Source organism: Lepisma saccharinum, chromosome 16, assembly GCF_977018435.1.
Source record: "Lepisma saccharinum chromosome 16, izLepSacc3.1, whole genome shotgun sequence".
In the NCBI taxonomy this organism is placed as follows: Eukaryota; Metazoa; Arthropoda; class Insecta; order Zygentoma; family Lepismatidae; genus Lepisma; species Lepisma saccharinum.
Window position 1 is genome coordinate 46,322,996 of NC_139244.1, and position 25,965 is coordinate 46,348,960.

At 38.7% G+C, this 25,965-nt stretch overlaps 1 protein-coding gene across 1 annotated transcript; it reads left to right on the forward strand.

Moving 5' to 3' along the window:
* The first annotated feature begins 6,025 nt into the window (after positions 1-6,025).
* Positions 6,026-24,163, forward strand: LOC146000054 (mannan endo-1,4-beta-mannosidase-like). The gene is made up of 7 exons (XM_083137377.1): positions 6,026-6,308; positions 14,424-14,665; positions 15,677-15,840; positions 16,562-16,674; positions 20,822-20,943; positions 21,945-22,064; positions 23,771-24,163. Exons 1-7 carry the CDS (start codon positions 6,062-6,064, stop codon positions 23,882-23,884), a joined length of 1,122 nt encoding a protein of 373 aa, XP_082993503.1. The 5' UTR covers positions 6,026-6,061; the 3' UTR covers positions 23,885-24,163.
* Positions 24,164-25,965: the final 1,802 nt, after the last annotated feature.

Here is a 25,965-nt window from a genome sequence, read left to right on the forward strand (position 1 = left end):
TGAAAGTGTTGTTTATTCCAAATAATAAATATTAAATATACGCCGTAATTTTGGAAAGTTGTGCAGGGGTGCGAAAATGAAAATTTCATCAGTTTTGATCACATAAACTATTCTATTTCCATAATTAACAGCCTTTCAAACACCGAAATCTTGTCCACTCGACGCAGCCACATTGGTCACAGATTATTCAAAGGCACTGATATTTTGATCAATGAGCAAACAGCGTCAAGTAAATGATCTGTCTGCTCAACGAGCGAAAATCTTGCTCAGCGAGCTTCGCCCAGGTAGAATGATTCAGTTTTATGATTTATATTTTTTCAGGAAAAAAATGGAAAGCGCCCGTCTTCAGTTATGGAGCGACCACAAACAAAGGAACCTTCGACCAAAAGCCTTCGCGCATCTTCCTCTCCATCGGTTCAGCTCAGGCCACGGGGAATCCTGCTTCACTCTGCTTTTCCCCTACCCTCGAGAGTACGACGCACACAATATGCGGTTCTTCGCGGGTTCTCTTTGATTTGATTGATTGGTTTGTTGCTTTAAGTCCACTTTATGCACAGGTAAGCTAATCGGGACTGGACCTACATATTAAAGTGGGATCCGAACCACTATGTGCCTCCACTGGGTATCGAACCCGGACCCCTTGATTACAAGGCGACGACGTCACCACTAAATCATCGGGGAGGCCACTCAGGTTCTTTTGCTTGTAGTCACCCTATACTCTGTCTCGGGAACCTCTGGAGCCAGCAAACGAAAGCGAGTCTCTTTGCGAGTAGTGACTTGAGAAGATTCGACCAATGAACACGTGCAAGGGAACGGAATTGCGTGGAGGCGGAAAAGCGACTGCAGCTAATGAGCGTTTGCAGGAGCGTGTACAGCTCCGTTCCGCCCATTCGCTTTCTCCTCTTTTCTACCAATATGTGCGACCTTGCTCCAGAGATTCCCGAGTTAGAGCAACAGCCGAGGTGGTTGGAAAACTGTGACGTCATACATATGACATACATACATATGACATGTGACGTGTTTCTGTGTTCTTTCCTTGCTCTTGTATTCGTGTATTCGTGTGTATTTTTAGTCATTTTGTTGTGTTTTTCATATTGTAGTGTGAGTGATAATAATAAAGTCTAACTGTGCTGTGAGCACATGTCGAAACTATCTCAGGAAAACTAAAAATGTTGATATTATTTACCATAAATTTCCTCCCAACGAGAAGTTCCGAAAAATCTGGGAGAGCAAATGTTATCGAACAGACAAATTTCAGGTTGCTAACTCTCGAGTATATGTTCTTCACATTTTTCACCAGAATGTTACGAATGCGATTTAAATCGGAATTATTAGGAATTACACCAAAGAAGAGACTGAAGAAAGATGCCATTCCTACATTGTTACTTCCAGTTACACATGTACAGGTCAGTGACGACAACAGCGTTCGTGCAAGACGTGTTCTGTATACTTTTACACATGTTCGCCATGCTTTGAACGGCTTCCTACTTGGAGTGGTTCCTGAAAATCTCACCAGATGGCATATCGGATAATATTAATCGTGAACAAAAAAGTTAGACAAATTTTGAGCAAAAACCTTTACTCCAGGGCAAATCAACATGTTAATTAAGGGGAAAAGAAAGCAGAGGTGGAAGGTAAAAGTGAAGCACAGGTTGCACTTATTGATACTAGGTTGCCGCCTGTCTCACCCGGGGAGTGCTCCTGTGGAAGATGCTGGGGAGACCACGATGCTTGCTTCATTGTTTGATGGTCTCGTCGATTCTCAAACAACTGACCAAAGACAAGAAGTGACCTTTACGTCATCATCTGTAGACCTACCAGATGAAAACAGTGACATGCTTTACTTGATGAGAAATGAAGAAAAGGAGGCTCTGTGGTATGTTGCGGGCTATATCGCAAGAAAATGTAGGAATGTCGAAGCTGGTGAAATTTGTGCATCAAATTCATCGGGTGGAGCATGGATAGAAACTTTGTCACGAGGTGGCCTTGTGTCTCCTTCTCCTCATTGGATGCAAGTTATAAAAGAGTGTGAGGGAATATTCCGGCAGTTACACGGAAAAACAATAAATCGGGGAGCAAAAGTAATAAGTAGTCTGTTGGAAATTCTGAAAAATAGGTTTCGCCATGAAGATCCGAAGATGCTCAAGTTGTTTTGTAGAGCAAGAACATTTTTCCGAGTTCGATACCTGAATCGCAGGACGTAAGAAATAGAAAGGAGAAATGCCATGAAACAAAAACAATGGACCCAGAGCTGCTCTTCTTCCAGTTCTCTCCAGCACTAGCCGTGGGTAAGTTTATGCTTTTACATACTTATAATTCTTCTATACACCATTACTTTCATCATTTCATGTATTCTTTGTAAGTTATTTTGGTATGCTCCTCAGTATGTGTTTTTCCTCTTAAAAACAATAGCGTTGCATGCTTTACAGTGCTGAAAATAGCAGACACGCAGAGAGTATCATGCTGATGACGTCACAGAACCCTGCCGAGGTTGTAAACACGGGGACTGACAAAAAGGCCTGTTATGACCAGACTTTCTAGAGCGGGGGGAAAGTGGGCTTCGACGGACCTTGAGTTAGAGTATATACATGCAAGTTTTCCTGATACGACTAGTTAATTCTCCTCCGTGATAACCTGTGCATTCGATTGACTAGGCATAATGTACCATTGGGCAGGGGATGTTGTCAGTCAGGGTCTCGCGCTATAACCATGGAGTAGAAATTCATTCTTTATTATTACATCTAACTTTGCTGTTCGAACATAGTAATTCTCATTCCTCCCGTGGCGGAGTAGTTAGCACATCGCGCTACGACGCCAAGGGTCCCGGATTCGAATCGAGGCCTGGGCATGGATGTTTGTGAGTGTCCATTCATCAATTTCATCATGCGAAGTACAATAAAGAAAATCAATCAATAAATCAATCATTTTCATTCCAGTACACTCGTTTTCACAATCAAGCTAAAATACTGAAGCAAGGATAATCCTTGACTGAAGCCTGTTGCAAAGTTGGCAATAAGAGCCAAGTGCGAGCAACGTGACCGCTCAGCTACTTGACGGCCAAACAAGCGTTGCTCGGCGAGCGCTGCTCACTTGATCGCTGAGCGAACTGGAACCACCGTGCTCACCACAAGTTTAAGCCACAGAATATATCGTTAGGGAAATTGTGTGAATATGGCGGATAATGAAGAAGTCTTTTCAAAATCACTCAAATCTTGTTCACTTGACGCAGCCATATTCTACAACACTGATATTTATATAAATGATCACACACACCAGCAAATAAATTATCTGTCTGCTCACCGAGCGAAAATCTTGCTCAGCGAGCATCAGTCAGACACTCGACGCGCCCCTGTTTGACTTGTTGAACATGTCCATTAGGCCTGAAGGGCACAATCGATTATGTCGTTTACTTAGGAATTGCCTCTATATCATTTCTAAGGAAAACACACTATTTTTCTTCGATAATATTGTAGAGAAAATTTATATATACACAATGATGATTCATACATCGTAACTTAGGACAATGGAGTTTGTGTTATCAACGTTTTGTTCAAAGTAAAATGCTGATTGTTGATAAAGTACTAGATAAGATTGTGTTGAATTGTGAAAGTTTTTATACTTCTCCAATTGTTGAAAGCCGTGGTCTGCCGCTCCTCATCAGACAAAAAAAGTTTACTTAAAAAAATACAGCTATCTTTATCTTAAATTTGAATATCTGCGATTTATATTTGTCTGTGGCACAAACATATTAATTTGCAGGATGGCAGTGAAGTTTGTAAAGGTCTTGTTTGAATGTTTGTGCTGCCAAATCACACCCACAGCTCCCTTGTTAAATTCATGAGCGTCCACAGGATTTTTTCCAAGCGGTGAAGGCAAACAAGGAATTTATTTCCAAATGGGAAGAACGCATGGGTATCCACAGGAGGGAATCATGACGCGCCCGCATCATGGGAATTCTTTGGGGGGAAACTGTATTATATTGTAAGCTAGCTTACATGTAAGCTATATAATGAATACGTGCTGTTATATCTCTATTCTTATTCGGTATTTTTACCAATTTATGTAATAGTAATAAATTAATTAATTGATACATTTAATTAGTATTAATTTAATTTAACAATTATTTTCATTTAAAAGTTATTATTATTATTATTATTGTTATTATTATTATTATTATTATTATTATTCCTGAGACACTTGGTTCGGACCCCGCCCCGAAATTTATTTCTAGATACGTGCCTGGCCAGAGCGTATACAGGAGCGGCACCAAGTGCGGTCCCAAGTGGGCCATGTCTGACCTACTGGTCCACTCTGTCAACATGTAAGGTAAATTTCTTGATACAAATAAAATGAAAGTATGTTGATAAATATAAATATAATGAGGAAGCCTGTGAAGATTCGAATCAAACTCTCTAGAGTCCCGCTCTACTAACACCTGGGCCTTGGAGGTCTGTGGTTCAATAGTATTTGTTTCTTTTTTGTGTTTGTGTATAATTCTGTATGCTTGGGGTTCTTCCATGGTTCAGTGTAGTTTAAAAGAGCCAATAAGATTTGAACTTTCAGACATCCCCCATGCGACGAGGGAGGAAGTATAAATAAGGCCTCTCTAGCAAAGGATAAGACAGTGTGTGTGAAACGGATAGCAGAAGGGTGAGTGATCCTCGGTCTTCAATGGCCTCCCGTGACAAAGAGCATCCCGAGGCGGTTCCACCGATGCTTAGCTTCCACGCTGCAGTTCTGCCGTGGGGTTCAAATTAGCGAAATGTAAATAATGTAAATTAGAGAATTAATGGAAGAATCCGAGCCCTGTTTGTTGAATTGTAAATAAATGTATAAAGCCCATTTCTGCGAGTTTTCAGCCATCACCCTGCAACATTAATTCAGTAAGTTCTTGTCTGTGATCGATTCTTTGGTTCCGAGCGCTCTGGTGAGGAACGGGATGGGAACCCAGGACTAACGAGCCTATTTAGTTGTTTATTGGGGTTTTTCCTGCCAGAAGCGACCCGGTAAAGGTGTAGTGTTGCGGAACACTCAATATGCTGTTAATTAGTATAAACTTTTTAATTATTTAAATGGGAATAATAACTTTTAGTGTTTAGCTACTTAAAACGAGATGCGTTTAGTGCCTGTTCAATTATTTGAGGGAGCTACAGGGATTAAGGTTCAGCTAAAATGATTTAGGAGATCCTGTCCCTCCTTCCAACAATTTGCGGGTTTCATTAATTTTTCTCTTACATCCTATGTGTTTTTAAGCGATGGACTTTTATGTATGCTGGTGCAGAAGTTGTCAACAGCTTGTTTTGAGTTTTCTTTTAAATCTTGAAGCTCTTACTAGGTCAAATAAAGTGCAAGAACATGGTGATGGACAATTTACACGGTAATACTCATGGATCCCGCTGTACAATGACCCTCTGTAACATCTTCAGTTTCTGCGTCACTGACTTGGTATAGGCTATGTAAATTCACTGGTGGTTGACAATTGCATTCTCTAGTGAGGAATTCGCCCACAGCTTCTTGCTTGCTATTCAATGAGCTATCGAATGGTAGCCAATCTGTCAATTCATTTACAGCACTTACTGTCAAGTGTTGTCAATGTGCACGACGCGTGTCACGTACAGTTGTCAAAATCCAAGGTCATTTATTCACAAGAGCAGGATGTTTCTAATAGAATACGAAAGGAACTGTTATGCACATGGCAACCATATGTAATTCTTCTAACATCTGAAGAGTGCACTGATAAGCATTCTTTCCTGTCATTTTCTATAATTGGATCAATCAATAATAATTATTATGTAACATTTGCATCATAGTTACACGTGAAACACGCCTCCACCATCCTGAAGGTGTGTTCTGAAATCGCAGAAAGAAGAAAAAACTCCAAGAGATAAAAACGAAACAATTGTTCGGTGTTTATTTGTCACTGCGTTAAGTGCAATATTTGTGTTAAAATATTTACCAGCTTCAGGTTATCACAGATGTTTGATAAGCTGAATCATCTTTTCTTTATATAAAAGGGCAGATATTCAACTGATACCGCACTGTTCCAATTCCAGTTGAAAACATGAGGGTTTCCGTTTTGGGTTTCATCTGTTGTGCAGCACTGCTCGCAGCGCCGCCACGCGTCTCATCCTATCTGCAAGCAAGTGGCGATTCCCTGACTTTCAAGGGACAAAAGGTATTTTTGTCCGGGGCTAATATCGCATGGAATTGTTACGGATGTGATTTTGGTAACGGCCAGTATGCGAGCGCGGGTGGAACTCTGGAAAATTGGCTGAGAGAGATTGGAAATGCCGGTGGAAATGCTGTCCGTAAGTTGATTCGATCATTCTTTTCTGAATAAACTATAATGTAGACAATAACGTGGGTTGTGGAACCCACTTGCTCTGGTGTTATTAAAAAAATAACGGTGAATAGTTGAGAAAAGATAGGTAAATATTACACTGCAATGGAGTCACCAGAATATTTGTGTGCAGTAGCGGCGATTGGGTGCCAAAACTGGGAGGAAAGGGGGGTGGGCGCATTGAGAGTTTATTTTTTCTTTGTAGGCAAGGCTTTGCATTAAAGAGGCCTTAGTGTGGAGACAAAAAGTGGCAAAAAGTGGGGAGTAACTGCCCCTAATCACCGTCATTGTTTGCATGGAGAACATATACTCACAGTCACAGGGTGTCAAAACGAAGGCGGTAACCCAAAATCCGCTCGACGATGAAGGATGAGTTCTGTATATGGCGAAGAATTGCATATTTCTCAAAAAGTATTGGTGCACTCACCGTTCCTCAGATAACAAATATCCAAGTAAGTTGGAGCCTAGTTTACACTGCGATATTCCAGTTGAAAGTAAGTAACATAATCTCTTCCGGGCATCAACTGCGCGAAATCCATGTCCCTAAGCAGTGGCAAAGCGTGTCATTTGTACGTAGTCATCGCAGGACTACGTCAGGATCAATCTTTCAACCGGGAAAAGGGGGAGAGGGGTTCCTACATCGATACGTAATAATGATAACAGTGTTCATACTCTTGCATATTTCTAGCTGTTTCATGGTGCCACTTGACTAATTTCGCTCAAATATGCAGATATTCTGACTTATTTTTTACTTCATGTGTGAAAAGACTGCCGATTTCGCGTTGTGAAATTTTGAATTTAACTATAGAAAACGTGTTGGAATTCGAACCAGTAGTATGCGTTATGAAGAGGCGGGGCAGAAACTCTCATAGAATGTTTCATGTATTATTTGTTTACTGCACGTTCTATGAAAATATAAAGTTTTCTCAAATCTGAGGCATGATTCATTTAACTTAGAATGTTTTCGTGCTTCATTTTTCGCCTGCTCTGCTGTTTCTCTGCGGAAGACAAGAGAAGCGATTCTCTGTTCGCGTTTGTCCCTCGTGGAATTGTTTTTCCACGTTTCTCCAAGTTGACGCAGGGCTCCGGCCAGCCGAAACGCGACGAAGAAATCACTGTTCCCTTCCCAACAGGGTGTTTAGAAGAATTGCAAACTCAACTCTGTATGTATTTCTTTTATCTTACTCGTTACTCGTGCACAGGATGGGCGGCAAAGTCTCTCAAGTTCAACAGCATTTGAATTCCTTACATTTCATATTGTGCTATAGAAGCGATAGCAGAGTTTGCTCTTCTTTTCGTAATTATTCATGAATACGGGTAGTTTAGTTCCAGTGGAAGGGTTTAGAGTATGTAACACTGTAGTAGGGTGTAGGGTTGGGAAGATCAGATGTTAGAGCTAAAACGCGGCTTCCGATTGACATTTACTTGCCTTTTTCTTCCCATTATGCTTCAAGCTTGCAACGAATGATGCAAATACAGTTGATAAAATGCATAAAAGTCTCATAAGTGATAGGAGAATCCGTATTACATTTCATATTTCGGCATTTGTTTTCTTAATAGTTCTCGTTCTCGAAGGTGGAAATTCAGTTCTAAGTGGGGGATACTTGTTCGTGCCTGTTGTCTGGTGTATCTTGTAGCGATATTTTGAACTGAAACTACTAGAAAAATCGCGTCGGAAGACGTCGTCAGACGAGAGATGTGTGATCGTGGAGGGGTAAATCGTGTTGATACCTGTTATTGTTTCTGGGTGTGTTTCGTAGTGTGCTTTCGAATATGCTTGGTGCATTCCTATGTAATTACAATCTAAATCGATGGATCGCAAATAAGTCGAAAAATAGATAGAAGACGCCTCGGAAATGACAGATTGGTAGCGAGACAGAGCGACGCTGTTGAAATGTTGCAGAGGGTATCAGCTCCGCTGGAGGATATATTGATCAGACTTTAAGTATCGAACTGTTGGAGAAAGAAGAAATCGACACATATGATAAATCTTCAAAATCGAAGAAGGAGAAGAAACCACTGATATTGTAGTTAAACATAGATGTAGAATATTGAGAAGAACCACCCACCATGGACGTCCGCAGGATTTTTTCCAGGGAGGGGCGAGGAAGGTATTTTTTTCCAGGGGGGGCCAAACAAGGCACATTTTCTCCAAAAAGTGTTGTTCTCTAAAAAAAACATTGCTTAAATTTGAATTTATGATGTTCATGCAATAATTAACACATATTATTGTGGCTAAAATGAAATTATATGTGTGAAATACATCACTTCTGGTTGACTTTCATTTTCCAGGGGGGGGGCCACGGCCCCCCCTTGCCCCCCCTTCCGGACGCCCATGCCACCCACTGATCATTTCGCACCTAATGAAAGAAGACGACGACTGCTGCAAACAGAGTGGAAGAACTCTGTAATTATGCAACAAACAAATTAGAAGAGGAAGGAGAGGAGGGGCTAAGGAAAGAATGCGAGAGACATAATACTGAATGCAGGAACGCTGTTGGCTTGTAGCTGACTTTGCCAGATACATGGCGAGAATTCTTGCGAGTATATGACAAGTGTATCAACGAATCTCACACATATTGTGTGCTGGAATTTGCACCCGATACACCGCACTTCCCGCGTGTCAAAACCGACTTCTTTTCCGAAGAGGACCTATTTACGATTCAGTGGTGTATGTGCCAGACTACGACAAATGCCTGAAATACGTCAGAGACGAGGAGATACATTTCAATTGAACGCTCTTCCAGGCTCTTCGTACTGCTACGCCGAGTTTCCGGAAGGTGGTTGTAAAAGAAGCAGATCCAAAATTTATCAATGGCCTGGCTCAATGTAGTTTGAACGTGCTTAACCGAATCATATCTAGAAACAAGGGAACCAAGAGAAAACTAGCAACATCGTCAGAGTGGTTTGCGTAGGCTGGCGAACAAGGGATCTCTTCGAAAGAAGATACAGAATCTCGTCCAGAAAGGACTTTTATTGCTTTTGTGGGGAAGCGTTTTAAACGGAATTGGATATGCGTTTGAAATAACATGATGTATCAAAGGTTGATTATGCAGATGCCGGAACAATTCGAGAAGATGCAATGAAAATCTAGGATGGACCTTGACAACGAGAAGACGGAGCAACTTCTCAAAATGAAATAAATTAGTTAGGATGAAAAATGGACATTGTGCGATTGATGCACCAAAGGAATGAGAAACCATTAACTATTCCAGTTGCGTCTCTCTTTGTGGTCTTCATCTTCACACGAAAAGAAACAAGAAGAACCGTTTCGGAGAGAACCTGGCTGATAGTTACTCCTCAACCTCTTTCATTGGTATCGCCCCTTTGTTGTTCGATATCTGAGAAAAACTTACGCCTCTGTTACGAACGTCGATGCAGTGCCGAATCTACAAGCCGCAAAATCTCACAGTGCGGGGGGCCTGGAGACAAGTAAGCCTTTGGGGGGGGGGGCTCAGCCATTGGCATAGTAGAGGGTTCGTATATTATATGCGTATGTAAAAAATAAACTTACTTACTCAGTGGTATAGTGGTACTGGGGCCAGCCTGCAGTTTCCACCGTTCAATGGGCATCGCTGCGTGTTGTGTTGCTGCGTACAGCTATACTCCGTTGAATAAAAATATATAATCGGTTTCGCAATGTGAATTGGCAATTATAATGGATTTTAAATACAGATGCAAGAGCTTTAAAAAAAGACCAATAGTGCACTTGTAGGACTACCTAATACCAACAAAACGTTGTTTCAAAAAATTGAAAATAACTGTTTTTTGACAAATTTTAAAAATCTGAAAATTAAGAATTGTGTTTAAAACCTTTCTGTTTGCACCATACTAAAATTTCATCACGATTGGAGAACCCGTTTTATATTTAATTTATTTCAGAGAGAGCAATCGTTTGCAAAACTCGAAACAAGCGGCACTTTTTTGTTCTTACGGCGATAAAAAATAGATGATATACTAAAAAAAAAAAATAGGTTAGCATAGATTAACGCAGAATTGTAAAAGCTAAATTTTGATGTACATAACTCGTTTTTATATAGGTCTACTGGTTAATTTTTAATTGGGGTCCAAACTAGAGTATCTATATATTTTTTTCCCCGACAGTAGAATCAAATGAGGCTAGAATTCCACGAGAAATGCAGAGGTGAAGATTTCCCTATCTTTAATCAGGAAAAAGTTACGACTGCATGATTGTAACAAATGTATAATTTTCCAGGTGTGTGAAAACAGTGTCATATATGTATCACATCACCCCCTTTCCATTAAAAAATTGAGTTGAATTCAATATGGCGGACGTCCACTTGGAACACACCAATGTGGTCCCCCCTAATCATAACCTGCTTTTATTATGACCAATTGTGCCCAGCCTAACTCCATTACTTTTTATAGGGGGTGTTAAGGGACTCTTTAATCACCCTGTAGGCCCTTATATGTGACTTTGTCAACATGAGATCAAGAATTACACACACACACATACATTATATGTTTGTGTGTGTAAAGGTAGGTAGGTAGGTAGGGGGGGGGGGCTTTGACAATATTTTGCAGGGGGGCCCAAGATTTGTAGATCCGGCACTGCGTTGATTATTTGTGAGGGACTGATCTCAAGGGCCCTCAAATGTGCTTTCTAAATTCGCTTTCGTAGTCATTCTAAAAAGGAAGACAGGCACAACACGGTAACAAAAAAAAATTCTCAGCGCTGACATCAGAATACAGAAACGCAAGTCTCAAATTTTGTCGGTCCAAAATTAGCTCAAATCAAAAGACATTGAGTTCTTGAAAACACGAAAATTAAAGCAAATGTGATTAAGCAATTCAACTGCACATTAAAATCTCGCATGTGGATTTTTTTTCTATTAGAGTGCCAGTGGGTCTAGTCGGTATGGCATCTGACTGGCAAGTTCGTGAGCCACTTATTTGGGCAAATCACCAAGTAGTCTTATTCGCAATAGACACATTTAAAAGTATATAAATATATGATCTAAAAGAGAATTGCTAAAGTTAAATTTTTTTCATGGCACAGTACTTGCAATTAATCAATTCACCCAAATGCATGGATGGGCAAAGCACATATACAAGCGACTCAAATCCAAAAGACTGCCTCTAGAACGATTCGTTTCGTGCAATGTATAAGATCAAGGATGTTAAATATGTTAATGACGACAATGAATAGATGTTACTGTGTACACTTTAAATCAGTGTTTCCCAAAGTATGCGCCACGGCACCCTGGGCACCTTAGCTGGTTTACAGAGGCGCTGCAAAATGTTCCAATATTTTCACCGAATTGTTAGTCAATGATATGAATGTTTCAAATATTTGCTTATTTAGTACTTTTTACATAAAATAATGTTTTTGAATTTGAAATGTGTGTTTATTTATTAACTAATGGCAAGCAACCTTACAAGGAACTGAGAGTTGCAACTGTTAGATAGGTCTTCATTCTGACCTGGGGCGCCATGGAAAAATCTTGAAACACTAAGGACACCATGAAGCCAAGAAGTTTGGAAACCTCTTTTTTAAAGGGTCAAAAAGTCAATCTCTCTGAACCATGTCAAAATGATGCTAGGAGGAAAAATATGAAACACAAGGGAAGAAGGAATATGAGTAATGTCACATTGACTGATACTTCAATCATAAGCATCGCAACCAAGTTATTGTGGGTGGGGGCAGGGGGGGGGGGGCATTCTGTACAATACCCAAATATCTTACATGCACATAATACACTTTTTTCTGGACTCTTGGGCATCCTCAGTCCCGCTAACGATGCACATGCTTTCAATGCTGAATTAATGTCGTTGATTAACATATGATCCGTGTAATAAAAAGTAGATTACGAAGTATGGTAGTATTGAGTTGTACATGCCTGAGATTGCATGTTATACTAAATAGTTTGGACTAGCCATTACTAATTATAAGTAACGTAATTAAAAGGGTGTTAATTGAATAAAAAATCTTGTATTACTTCAAATATAGCTTGATTTTGGGGGAAAATTGTTGAAAATAAGTTGAACTGTTATTCTCACTTTTTCAATTGAAGAATGAAGTTACAAGGGAGAGGAGTAAATCCACATTCAATACAAAAACATTATTGTGAACACTCGTATGTGAACCCCACACAACACCACTGCTTACAAGTTCATCAACATGCTCCAGCGGCTAGTTGATGGGTACTACCATTCTTTCTACAGGAGTATTGGTATGGAACACAATAATGACAATGACTACTTGGTGTGGAAAAACAGGTATTAAGTGTCTGAGATCACTTGGGAGTAAGTAAGATAAAGAGGGTTCCCCTTTGAGGAAAGATACTTTCCCGACTGGACGAATGATGATTTATCATACATTCTGTACCACCCCAACCACAGCCAAAAGACAAGGAAGAAAATGAAAATCCAGCTGTTATCAGAAGAAAATAATGCACATCAGTGCACACTGTACAGGGTCTAATTGTAATTATGATATCAACAATTGCTTGGGCGATTCTCTTCTTCCACTGCTTGGGTTGCACTCATTCATCCAGATTGCTTACGTTCTACAGGAAAATAAGAACTTACCATGTAGGAAATTCCACTACTTTCTAACAACTGTTATAGTCCAACATGCAATTAATTTCATCATCGAAAAAGTAGGACATCAAATGGAAACAAGCAGATAAACAGCCTCCCCGATGGCATAGGGACAATGTCATCTTGTCACCAAGGGCACCTTGTGGAGGCACATAGTAGTGTGGATCCAACTTTAAACTGTAGGTCCAGTCCCAATTAGCCTATGTGTGCATAAAGCGCACTTAAAATTCAAACAAAGACTGACTCAAAAGGCACATATGTATACCTGGGTTGTCGGTAAAGATAAGCAGAATTGTTTCAAAATTTCATCTTAGGACATCATTCAGCAGTCAGAAGACACTAAGAAACGTACTATCAAACACCAAACAAGAAAACCCCATACAAGCTAGCAAAGGAGAATCTGGATGCTCTCTAGAGAAGACAGCTACAGCATATTTAGATCACATACATCATTTTGATAGACTGCATTTCCCAGTTGAACTCTGAAGTCTCTCTGGCTTTTCTTGTATGTATCAGAGGTAAACCTAACTATGCTTGGCTTAACAGCTGTACCCAAAAGGAGAACCAAAAATTCTTCTTCCCTTTAATCTCTGTAAGTATCTAGGTCATTTCCTGTCAAATTTCCAGAAATGTAAAACTGTGTGTTTTTCATGTTTTGAATCCTTGCAAATGGACCCCCAGTTCTCACTTGATCAAGGTAACAGAAGTAACAAAAAGAAATCAGCATAATGAATAGCATTGTGTTTATTGATTTAACTTTGGTAATTTGATACTGCAGTGTCCCAGGAGTCTGTGGAGTAATGCAATACGTAACGGTTGAGAAGGGGAGAAAGCAAGTGGGTGGAGTGAAGCCATATACACTAGTGCAACAGGTGGTAGCTGAAGATGTATTGCCCCCTCCATACAATCATTTTTTTTCTCATACGTTCGAGTCGTCTCAAGTCACCAGTTGGGTAGAGAACTTGGGTTTCATTCACTTGCTCCACAGACTCCTGGAACAGAGTATAATGCCAGTTACTGAAAAAAAAAAAATACCCCACTTTCATTATATTATTCCCAAATTCTGTTTACTGTATATCTAGTCTTTAGTAGTGTAAATTATCTCAGCAGATAAATTTCACTGTGATTTTCTGTTTCTTAAACTGAAAAATGTAATTTCTTTATGTAAACTTGTGATAAATTGAAGGATATTTGTGATTTCTTCTTTGAAATTCCTCCTGGATGCCAGACATGACTAAAAGATAGAGTATGCCTAGGAAACAGAGGACAGCTGGTGACCCATGATGAAATTACACAGATTTGATAAAATTGGAGAGAGTAATGCCAATTATGTGTTGTTCTGACCTGGAATTTCTCTAATGCTCTTGTGGATTACAGTTCTCTAGGTATTGTCACTTTTTGGCTGATTATGCCAACAGCTACAGCCTCTATAGATTATCTTGCCTCTGATTTGTTCAGTAATACACACAGTGCAAGCATTCCAAGGAACAATGAATATGATAATATATTTTGTTTGCAGGAATCTGGCTTCATATTGGAGGAGAGACAACCCCTGAATTTGACAGCAATGGGCTTGTTACTGCACCAGACAGGACAGGCACCATCATTGATGACATGCGGAAGTATTTGGATGTAGCCCAAGAAAATGACATCCTTGTTATTTTTGTTTTGTGGAATGGAGCAGTCGCACCTCAAAATTCAGTAATAGGTCTCATCACTGACGATGAAAAACTGCAGAGTTACATTGATAATGCCCTTAAGGTTGGTAAAGAAAAATTATTTGTTTATATAGAAGAAGATAGGGTGTAGCTAATGTGTGAATATGGTCACATATTATTATACAGGGTGATTCAAAAAGAATATACATATTTCAAACCAGTATGCTGTCAAAACTACTGATCACTGAACAGCATGCGCTCCCCGGCAGAAGATAATGTTGTCTAGTTTCAAACAATTGCTGATAGATCGCTCATGCAGAGCTGTTTGTCTTCATGATCCCGCTACTTCAGAGCAAAAATGGCGACTCAGCAGCAGCTGGCCTCCACGATCACCGGATTTGTCTCCCTGTGACTTTTTCTTGTAGGTGTACATTAAGGTAACTGTTTAAGTACAACCACCACCAAATGACCTGGAAGATCTGATAAATCGGATCACTAGTGCTGTAGCAATCAGTGACGATGGACATGCTTGCCCGAGTTTGGAACGAATTTGAGTACCGCTGTGATGATGTGCCGCTGGAGGAGGACATACCGAACATCATTAGATACTCGTTAAGTAAGTGTCAAAACTTTCAGAATTGTACTACTTCTGTTTTTTTTCAAATATACCTGTTTGAAATACATATATTCATTTTGAATCACCCTGTAGTGTGACTACCATAAATATTGTGACAAAGTTATCCTGAGTATGTGTTGCAGAAGTAGAGAAGGAAATGAAATTACGAACTTTAGCTTATCATATTACAGTTAGTGCACACAAAGATGTTCTATCGTAAAAATTTTGTGAAAATGCAGTATCCTCATTGCCCTCTGGCTCTAAATATAAGGAAGTAAAAATAAATACACCCCTCCAGATCTAACTTTATTTTCACCCCAAAAACTTGTAAATGAAATGCTTCATCTGAACACAGAAAAGCATTAAATTCCTGATTCCTACTATCTCTTGCTTCCACTGTAAACATACAGAAATAGTACAAATTGCTTACGTTTCTGTAGACCACAAATTCAAGCAGGCACAAGGCTGGTCCACAATTATTTAATCTTTTGATTGCAGCCAATGGTACAAGCTCTGACAGATCACCCTGCCCTGGGAGCGTGGGAAATCATTAATGAACCAGCTGGATCATGGGCAATTGAGTCCAACTCTAACCCTTGTGCCGATTCATCTGGACTTGCTGGTACAGGAGCTGGCTGGGCTGGTAGTATCTCTCCAAGCAGGTAAGGGCATCCAGGAAACATATTTATTTGAAATTTCTATAAAATCTCATTGAGGTAAAGTATCATTTGTGATAGACAGAAACAGGATGTAAAATTCAGTTTTCTTATCTGAATAAGCATTGTCTTGGAAAAGACTTGCTTTTTATACTACATTCTGCACAAATAAGTTCTGTTGTTAAAAATTCATAGAGCAACATGGGCGTTCAGTAGTAAGTGTTTAGATTATTTCAGCATTGGTCACAATTATTACCTTTCTTACTACCAGCAATTATGAATAATAGTTTCACTACTACCATTCATTATAATTAATACATCAATATAATTGTCAGAAAAAAAATATATGAATCGATAAAGTTATGAACAAAAACTGTTCTTTGATTCCTCTCTTTTGTTATGTAACTCTCAATAGCATAATTTGAAAATATACTGTAAAGAAATGAACTCCCACATTGCTACTTGAGGTGTATACTCACTAATTTTCAAGCTCCGATACAAGAGATGCTTTGAACATCTTTTGACATCATTAGTAATTTTTCAATCTTGTACAGTCACAGGCAGTTTTATGCTGTAATGAACCTACTGACATTTAAATAGAAGTGCTTCACTGTAGAAAATGGTCACAGAGTGGACATACCCCCCCCCCCCAAACCAAAACAAGCTCAGTCTAATGAAGGCGATTTATTATTACTGTTAGTTCTAAGAGTGAAATTTTGAATTACAGATCTCTAAGATTCATCAACTGGCAAGTGGATGCTATCAAGCAAGTAGACTCAAATGCTGCAGTGACTGTTGGAACCTGGTCTTCCAATCCAATTTCTGACAGCATTGGAACAAGTGAGTTAACATTCTAACTATGAGTAATATTAACAATGTCCAGTCTTTCTTTCAATGACCCTCCACACTAAAATTAATTTTTTTTTATATATATATATATATATATATATATATATATATATATATATTCAAAGTGAATCTGATTTAGATGTTTTATTTTTAAAATTTTTGAACAAGGTTCAGCTAATACTCTTACAAATTCCTATCAATACTGATCCTCCTACATTGCAACTTAAAACTGTTCAATATAGTTATACATGAATTACATGACAGATATGCAGTGGTCAGAAGTAGCGAGCTACTTGTAGCGTTGCTACTGTAGCTAGCTACAAAATTTGTAGCTGTAGCTGTAGCGACACTACATTTTGAAAATTGTAGTTGTAGCGTTAGCGAAGCTACAAAATTCCTGTATTTGTAGCGAAAATTTCACTACAGCTACATTTTTTCTCGGCATTTTGAGGTGAATTTTGAATGTGGCAACAGCGTCAGAAAAAATCGACAATAACCCTTAATTTTGTAGGAGGTTCATAAAGACAGTCTATTACATGGAGATACAGATTATCTAGATTGTAGATTATAGATATCTGCGTAATTTATTTAATTAGTATCTGAAGAATTCAGATATCCAGATAACTAACTGACATATATGAATATATTCCTGCTAACAGCTACGTTTTTTTAGCTGCATCGCTATTTTGCCTCGTTTGCTGCACCACTGGAAAAAAGTGCCTAGTTTGCGTCGCCCCCCGAACAAACCCTGTGGATATTCATGATGTAAGAGACACCAAAATGTCATTAATTGCTGTGAAAGACACAACTTGCAGTGCAAAAACGAGCAATGGAATATCCACTGCACTGAAAAGGGAATAGTGCCAGCAATAAATGGCTCAGTACATTAACAGCATTGATCATCGTCAGTATATAGGATCTCACCAGCAAGAAATTATTGTTACAAGAATGATAGAGTTTCTGGAATTACAATTATTTTCGCGATAGTATTTGTTCACAAATTTTAAAATTACAATACGTTTAGAACACTCAGGTTTACACGACAGTTTCCTCAATAATTTTATCATGTTGCAAAAAGTATGTACAAGTTATTGACTTTCCTGCAGAAACGACAATTTTCTTTAGTTAATATACATAGTTTTCAAATTTATGTATTTCTTCTACTTTTGCGTCACTTTTCTGTAACTTTTGCTAATCATGACATCATCATTATCCTTCGCTGTTTCCTGCCTCTGGCTGGGTCGGCATAGAAGTGAAGCTTCTCCATTTTTTCCTGGTCTTTCACAACTCCTCTCTTTCCAAGGTGTTCCAATCTTGTCTCCTAACACTCTCCACTATCTGCTCTTTCCACCGACATCTTGGTCTCCCCCTTGGCCTTATTTCCACTCCTTGTGCATTGTAAGCTCTTACTGGTAGTCTTTCTGCATCCATCCTCTTCATGTGTCCGAACCATCTCATCTGTGTCTGATCTATTCTGTCCTGAAGCTTCACTACACCCACTGTCTGTCTGATCTCCTCATTTCTTATTATCCCTTCTAGTCTTCCTCAAAAGACTCCTTAGAAATTTAATCTCCACTGCCTGCATCTTTCCTTTCTCTCTCTATGTCATTGTCCAAATCTCTGCTCCATACGTAATTATTGGCACATAGTATATTACATTACCTTCTTGCATTTCATAGGTACATCCCTATTCCATATTATTCTTCGAACGATTTGATATAGTCCACCACCATTCATTTGTCCTCTTCTGTTTACCTCCTCATCTATTCTTCCACTTCTCTCAATCATGACAATGAGGATGAATAAAGGTAAAAAGGTAAAGTGTTCCCCTGTGCATAGCACCACGCCATGAAGGCGTATAGGGGGTGTGGGGGTAACGCCCCACACTTTCTTGATCCGGTCGTGAGTGGGGGTGATGTGATCAGCATCACGCCCCTGACCACTGCTCCAGGTACTTTTCATTCAAAATGCTGACTTCATATCAGTCTATAAAAAATGAAATATATACTCTCAAGAAAAATATGTTGATGTGAACATAAATACGTAATCCTACCAAATTTTACTTCTGTATAGTTGTAATAATTAATTTGGTTAACACCCTAATTGCAATATTCATACATCAAATTTGAATTGATATGCCACTTGCATAGGTATGGTATTCTCAAAAACTATTGTAAAAATAAGTAACTGAAGTAACATTGCTATCAAAATTATCGAATGACTGGAATCAAGATAATAAATAACAGAATCTATTTACCAGTAGTAGGGGATTTTTTTAATACCCATATCGTTGTTTTCATTTTTTTTATGCAGCAGAAGTAGCGCAAAAAGTAGCGAGTAGCGAACAGGAGTAGCGTACAATTTGGAAGAGTAGCTGTAGCTGTAGCGAAGCTACTTTTAAAATGTAGCGTTCCGATCACTGCAGATATGCCATTTCTAGTTTTACTTTAAAATAGGCATAGAATCTAAAAAACCAAAAAGACTATAAGAAGTAGACCACAACAGGAATAATTTAACATGGACTAATTGAATGACATATAATTAAAAACACATTAAATATAAACATATAAGAGGAAAATATAAATGTTGAAGCTTTATGTATTGCCATTTTTAAGTTAAATTTGGTTTTGCATGGAATGAATGAATTAAATTTTTTTTGCTGTGTCATTTCACACCCTTCAATATATGTCTGGAAATATCCCCTTATCTAAAGTCCTTACATGAGGGTAAAACAAGGGTGTAAAAAACTCATTAAGAAAGGTTAGAAATGCAAGGTTGTAAAGTGCCCTGCAGGACAAACACATTAAAAAGGAAGGGATAGGCTAAAATCTTCCTCAGAGACAGTGGAAAAGCCCTAGTCTTCTCAAAAAGCTAAGCACATCAGTTAAAACACTGTCATTGTCTCCCAATATGCATGATAAATTGTTGGGAATGTTGAAAGTGTGTCTGAAGAAATTGAAGTTGGCACATTCGAGAAAGATGTGCAGAACACTTAAAACATTATAGGCAACACAACAAAGCAAAGCAACTTTCCTCTTCTCCAGTTCTGAATCACCCGTCTGATATTTTTCAATGTCTGGCAATAACTGTCAGCGTTTATTGTGGTCCCAGAAGCCATGAAGTTGACCAACAATACCCCCCTTTTGATCCCAAAACACAGTTGCCATGACTTTACCGGCAGACTCTGTTTGTTTGAATTTTCGCAGCTTGGGTGAAGAGGAATGCCGCCACTCACGTGATTGTTGTTTGGTCTCAGGTGTGAAGTGGAACACCCAGGTTTCGTCACCCGTGACAATCAAATCCAAAAAAATGTCCCTTTCGTCTGCATAGCGGTAAAGAAATTTGCGGGAAGAGTTAACTTGTTGCCGTTTGCGTTCTTCAGTGAGCATTCGCGAGACCCATCGTGCACACACCTTCCAATATTGCAACTTTTCCATCAAAATCCTATGAATGGTGCTTCGGGAAACCTCAGGAAGCAACAACGTACAGAGATCATCCAGAGTGATCCGCCGATCTTCATGCATGGTTTGCTCAACCTTTGCAACTGTCTCGTCGGAAATTGATGGTCTCCCGCTTCTTTCTTCGTCGTGAATTTCAGTACAACCAGCTGCAAACTCCCTACACCACCATTTTTGACATCCATGCAAGACTCGCCATACACTTCCGTCAATTGGCGATGAATTTCAATCGGTTTAACACCTTTTGCATTCAAAAACCGAATAACTGCGCAAACTTCGGACTTGGCGGTAGCGCCGAGCGAGAACTCCATTACAAACGGCTACCAACCCAAGACTGAGCATCCCAGCGAGGTGCACGTGGGCTTGTTTGGGAGTGGGGGGAAGCTACCAACACAACAGTGTTGCCAACTGCCAAATCAAAAGTTTCTTTGTATTTAAAAAAAAAAATAGGAGACTTTACTTTTGGGATTACCCTCGTATGTTAGCTGGGTGGGATGCTTTATGAAAATTTTCTTAACTGAGGGATGCTGGGGGATACAATCCCCCCCCCTACTTTGAGCACTGCACCTAGCCTTATCTGTGAAATGAACTTATGGGAAGAAACGCCAAGAACTAGGAAAGTGTTTGTTTTCATGTATGTAAAATGCTATCAACAATGAATTGTTCTTTTTCTTCTACAGAGAACTACTTTAGTGATGAGTGCCTCACCAGTGTTGGTGGTAAGAGTGGAGGCACTTTGACTTTCTACCAGGTACACACATATGACTGGCAAGGATCTTTTGCTGGCAATGCTGCTTTCCAAGTAAGTATACTTCTACAGATATATATACAGACGTAGGTACAAGTAAGAACACATGCAACATACCTTCTGTTAAATAAATACCGGAAATTGTTAATTTAAAAGGCCCATGTAAAATGTATAATTTTTTTTCTTTTTGCTGTAAGTTGGTAACAATATACCTAATTGTCACGTAGAGTTTTGGCATGATGTGTTAACCAGTTTGTTTACAGCTGTTGGTTAAGTTAGTCGACCTCAAGTGTGCTCTGGGATTTTTAATATGGATAAAAATATCGAACAAAGAGTTTGCCTCAAATTTTGTGTTGCCAAGGTGGTTTCTTGAGCTGAATCACTGAAAATGTTAGAGAAGACCTACGGTGAGTCAGCTTTATCGAAAGCACGAGAATACGAGTGGTACAAAGCACTCAAACAAGGACGAGAAGTGGTTGAAGACATGCCTCGTTTTGGTCGACCTTCAACGTCTTTGACTGACGAAAACATCGACAAAGTGAAGGAATAGGTGATGGAAGATTGTCATTCAAGCTTAAGGGAGATTGCTCTCTATCTGGACATGTCTCTCAAATCCGATCACACAATTTTAGTTGATGTTTTGGGCATGGGATGTGTTGCAGCACAGCTTGTTCTGAAGGAGCTCAATTTTCTTCAAAAAGAACACCACAAACAGGTTGCTGAAGACAGGTTGAACGAGCCAATTCAGACCCTACATTCATGAAATGCATCATAAAGTGTGACGAGACATGGGTTTATGAGTTTGAAAAAAAAAGTCGCTCAAAAATCAAAGTTGCGTTGATTGTTTTCTTTAACTATCATGGTGTTATCCAAGTGTCCTGAAACGTATCTAGCAACTGATCAATTACATACCTGCTGTATACTATCTATATATAAGTATGATCTGATTAATTTATATTCAGTACATTATGAAAACAATATTCTCACATAAAAAATGTTAGCTTGTGGTGCAAGTTATTCTTTTATCTAAATATTCTCTTTCTTGCTTATTTTAGGTGCAAGCTTCAGCATTTGGACTTGACAAGCCTTTGATTATTGGGGAATTTGCTAGTATCTGTGCTGCTGGAAGAAGTATAAATGATCTCATGGATTATGCCTACAACAATGGCTACCAAGTAAGTGTTCTCAACTACATATATGTAAGTATGTAGTCCATGGTACAGTAATAAGTAATAGAGGGAAAAGTGCACAGAATATACGCATGTAATGTTCAGGATTTGATGGTACTTAAAACAAATACTATCTGACAAAGTACGAATATTTGGCAAATTAGAAAAAGCTAGTGTATGTAGCATATGCATAATATCAGTTACTTGTATCACTAAATTTGATATTGGTACTTTATTGGTGTTCGTTAAAACTACATACTGGTACATCCATCCCTACTTTATACATAAAGTCTTCATACACGTCCTTCATTCTAATCAGAATCAACATTGCAAGTAATCTAATATTTAAACAATAAAGACAAATCATAAATTATCCTGAAAAATTCTAATCCAGATTCACAGACTACAAACTTAAAATAAATAGTACCTTGCACTCAGTGTGTTATTTTTCTTGTATTTTACAGTATTTACAAGCACATAAACACAAATTTCAAAGCAACCTTTTGGAAGAATGCACGCTTTGTAGTGAGGATATGATTTTGGATATATGATTAAAATTTGACATCATCTTCACTTAAAATATTACTTATACGAAAAAATGCTTGTTTCACAGTTCTTATCTTTCAACAATGTCACATTATTGACAGAATTTATTGTGTAACTGCTCTTTTTATTTTTGTTAAATTAACTACATTGTTATAAATCAGAAAAGAATAAATGTCTGATGAAGGGAGCACATGTTCTTCTGAGACATTCCATTGAAAATTATGTTTATGTGCTTGTATGAACCATAAACTACAAGAGATATTAATTCTACAATGCAAATAATTCTCAAATGATCTATCACTTCTCTGTAATAATGCAATTTCAGCATTGTGCGAGTAGAATTGTTAGGTGTCAAATGCCTAGGAAGTTCTCTCACTGAAGTGATAAGTGACGCATGAAATAATTCTTGAATCTTTCCTGGTGGCGAATTATGAAGAGGATCTCTCGGGATATCCATCAGGTAATTTCCAAATAGGCTTCCGAGCTTTCCAGAGCTAACATCACTCTCATGTTCAGGTATTTAAGGTCTTCAGTGACTTCAATCCCTGATGATGAGAGTGACATTAGCTCTCGAAAGCTCGGAAGACTATCCGGAAATTAAACCTCTTCATCAAGTGACACATGATTTTCACACCAAAATGACAAGTGACACTTCTCTACAACTGCACACACCTAACTTCCCTCCAGTCTCCAAAGCATTCACTGAAGCAATATGATGCACAACAATAATGCTTCATGCCGGACCCTGTGGCCGAGTGGTTAGCACATCGTGCTGTGACACCAAGGGTCCCAGGTTCGAATCCCGCTCGGGCATGGTTGTTTGTGAATGTCCATTCATCAATTTCATCACTCATCCTTATCTTCGCAAATTAGCCAAGAGGCACAAAACGTGAAGTAAAATAAAATAAATCAAAATTAAAAAAAAAAAAAGAATGCTTGATCTGAGTAACAGGTAAGTGACATTTAACATGCCCAGTGCAGCATATCAGTTTGTGAAAAGTTACATTTATTTCTTAAGGTTTAATTTTAAGTGATATCATTTCAATGCCAGGTGAGATGTTGCTTGTTACTTCAGAATTAAATCCCTCCCTCCAAAGGTTCATTTTAAGTATATTATGTGTGTAATCTTGCTTCATACTAATTACTATACAATTTACACTTAACAGGGAGCTCTTACTTGGCAATACAACGCAGGAGGAGGCTGTGCAGATACACAGAGCACCCAGCAGCAGGGCTTCCAACATGTCAGCGGTTACACAGGAGTTAACATTGATGTCTAGGAATTTTCTCACAACGAGAAAAAATGCAAAGTACATTTATACACGAAAAATTTCTAATACTGAAAAATGAATGTCCTTACCCTTGACATGTATTAAAATTTTCGCTGCACTTTAAAAATGACAGTAGTACACAATATCTTCAATATGTCCCCATATTCTTGTCAGATATATTATAATATTAAATTGCTTATAAGTTTTAAAGTATAGTGAACATTTTAGGTACATAACAAGGTAAAAAAATTAATATTTGTACATATTGAAAATTAATAAAATGCACCATATTAATTGTATTCTATTATTTTAGTTCTAATACTGTAATGTTTTGCTTGTGGTGACCTTATTTCCCTTGCCTTGAAAATTGCAAATTCTAGCCTGTATTTGTGTAACCATGTGACAGATTCACATTTTCCACTGATTCTACTTTTTTTCCATTAGATAATACTGAAAGTTATGTTTTGAATGACAGTATCATGCCAGCAAATATTCTGCCAGGTGAAATCATTTCTCACACACTTTTCCCTCAAAACATGCATGAATCGCCACACATACGAATGCTGATTTAGCATGTATTGTCCTTGCATTAAATGAGTCTTTGTAAGTTTTGTCCAAAGTTATCCACTTCAGGAGCAGCCATGCCTCGATTGATTTACGTTAGGGATAGGACAGATTAATTGGAACTCTTATCAGTATCGGCCAATGTATCGGTTTTATCAGTAAAATTACGGATAGTTTCACTGATCCGATATATATTTAGGCAGGTTGGAAATTTAATAGTGGCAACACTGCTGTATATATACCATGAAACGGAACTGGTGCTTCTCACTTTCCTTCCAACACTAGGTGCATGTGCAGTGACGAGAGGAGTAGAGTATCGTTGGAGTTGACGGTCTAAAATTGTGGTCAGAACCCCACTAATGTGAAAGTTCTGGTGATTCTTGCCGTACCTCCAGGACAGACCGTCAATGTGCAGTATTACCACAGACAAAGTAAATTTTATTAACTTATTAATTTGTCTGTGGTATTACTGTTCATTTTTATAACATAACCTGAGACCTGCATTGCAAAAAAGTTGGATACTTTCTGCTGAATCCTCACGTCATTTTGCAGGACAATGCTCGGGCACATGTAGCGCAACCTATGGATGATTTATTACCTCGCTGGGACTGGCAGACTTAAGCCCTTGTGACTTTTATTTGATACCTAAGATGAAGGGCATTCGCTTCCAAACTGTCTTAGAGATTCTTCAGGCAATAGACCACTCCATTCAAACCATCAACAGAACATGCACTGCTACAGAAATACTACGACTTCCACATCGCTGGCAACGGTTGTACACAATGCTGGTGACTACATCAAGAAGTTGTAAAAGTTTCACAGAGATATCTCTTTCGTATCATTTGTAAAATAACAGTTGCCACTATTAAATTTCCAACCCACATATAAATATCTTATTAGTGCAATATTCTGCCATTTTGTTACAATTTTTACAAATACTATAAACATATAATCTCCATTCCCTACTTTTTAAAAGCGTCTAAATATACAGCTTCTTTTGCATTGCAGTCATCTGGTTACAAGGAGGTCAATAAACCATTTGGAATTTTATATTGGACTGGTAGAATATAGATCATCGGTATTGGTAAATTTTATATCGGTACTTTATTGTTATATCACACACCATGGCCATGCGGTTTAAGGTGCATCATTTGGGCTCCAGCTATGGGACGCTTGCTAGTTTGAGTCGCCTGGGGAAAGTGTAACAACTTTTCTCCTGCATGTGCACATTGTGTTGTACTGCAGTATAGCCAGATGATGGGAGAGGATAGCAACAGGTGACACATAAAAAGGCACTTTCATCAGTGTTTACAGTTTGCTGGAATAGAAAACGTGTGGCTGTGATCAGACGGGTGGGTATAAGTTTGCATTGGTTACTGGGCAGCTAGGTTGAGTCCGGGTGCTATGGTAGCATGTATAACTGATATGTACACTCTTTTGCATCATTTACGAAAGGATGTGTTGGTTGGTTTAAAACAATGGCTGGAATGAAACTTGAACCTATTTTCTTTGAACATTGATTTGTA

Excerpts from the sequence above, each read along its gene's own strand:
- LOC146000054 (XM_083137377.1), top strand. The coding sequence starts at position 6,062 with ATGAGGGTTTCCGTTTTGGGTTTCATCTGTTGTGCAGCACTGCTCGCA. Across the intron at positions 16,675-20,821 it reads TTCTGACAGCATTGGAACAA|AGAACTACTTTAGTGATGAG; the intron begins GTGAGTTAACAT and ends TTTCTTCTACAG. Across the intron at positions 22,065-23,770 it reads CCTACAACAATGGCTACCAA|GGAGCTCTTACTTGGCAATA; the intron begins GTAAGTGTTCTC and ends TACACTTAACAG.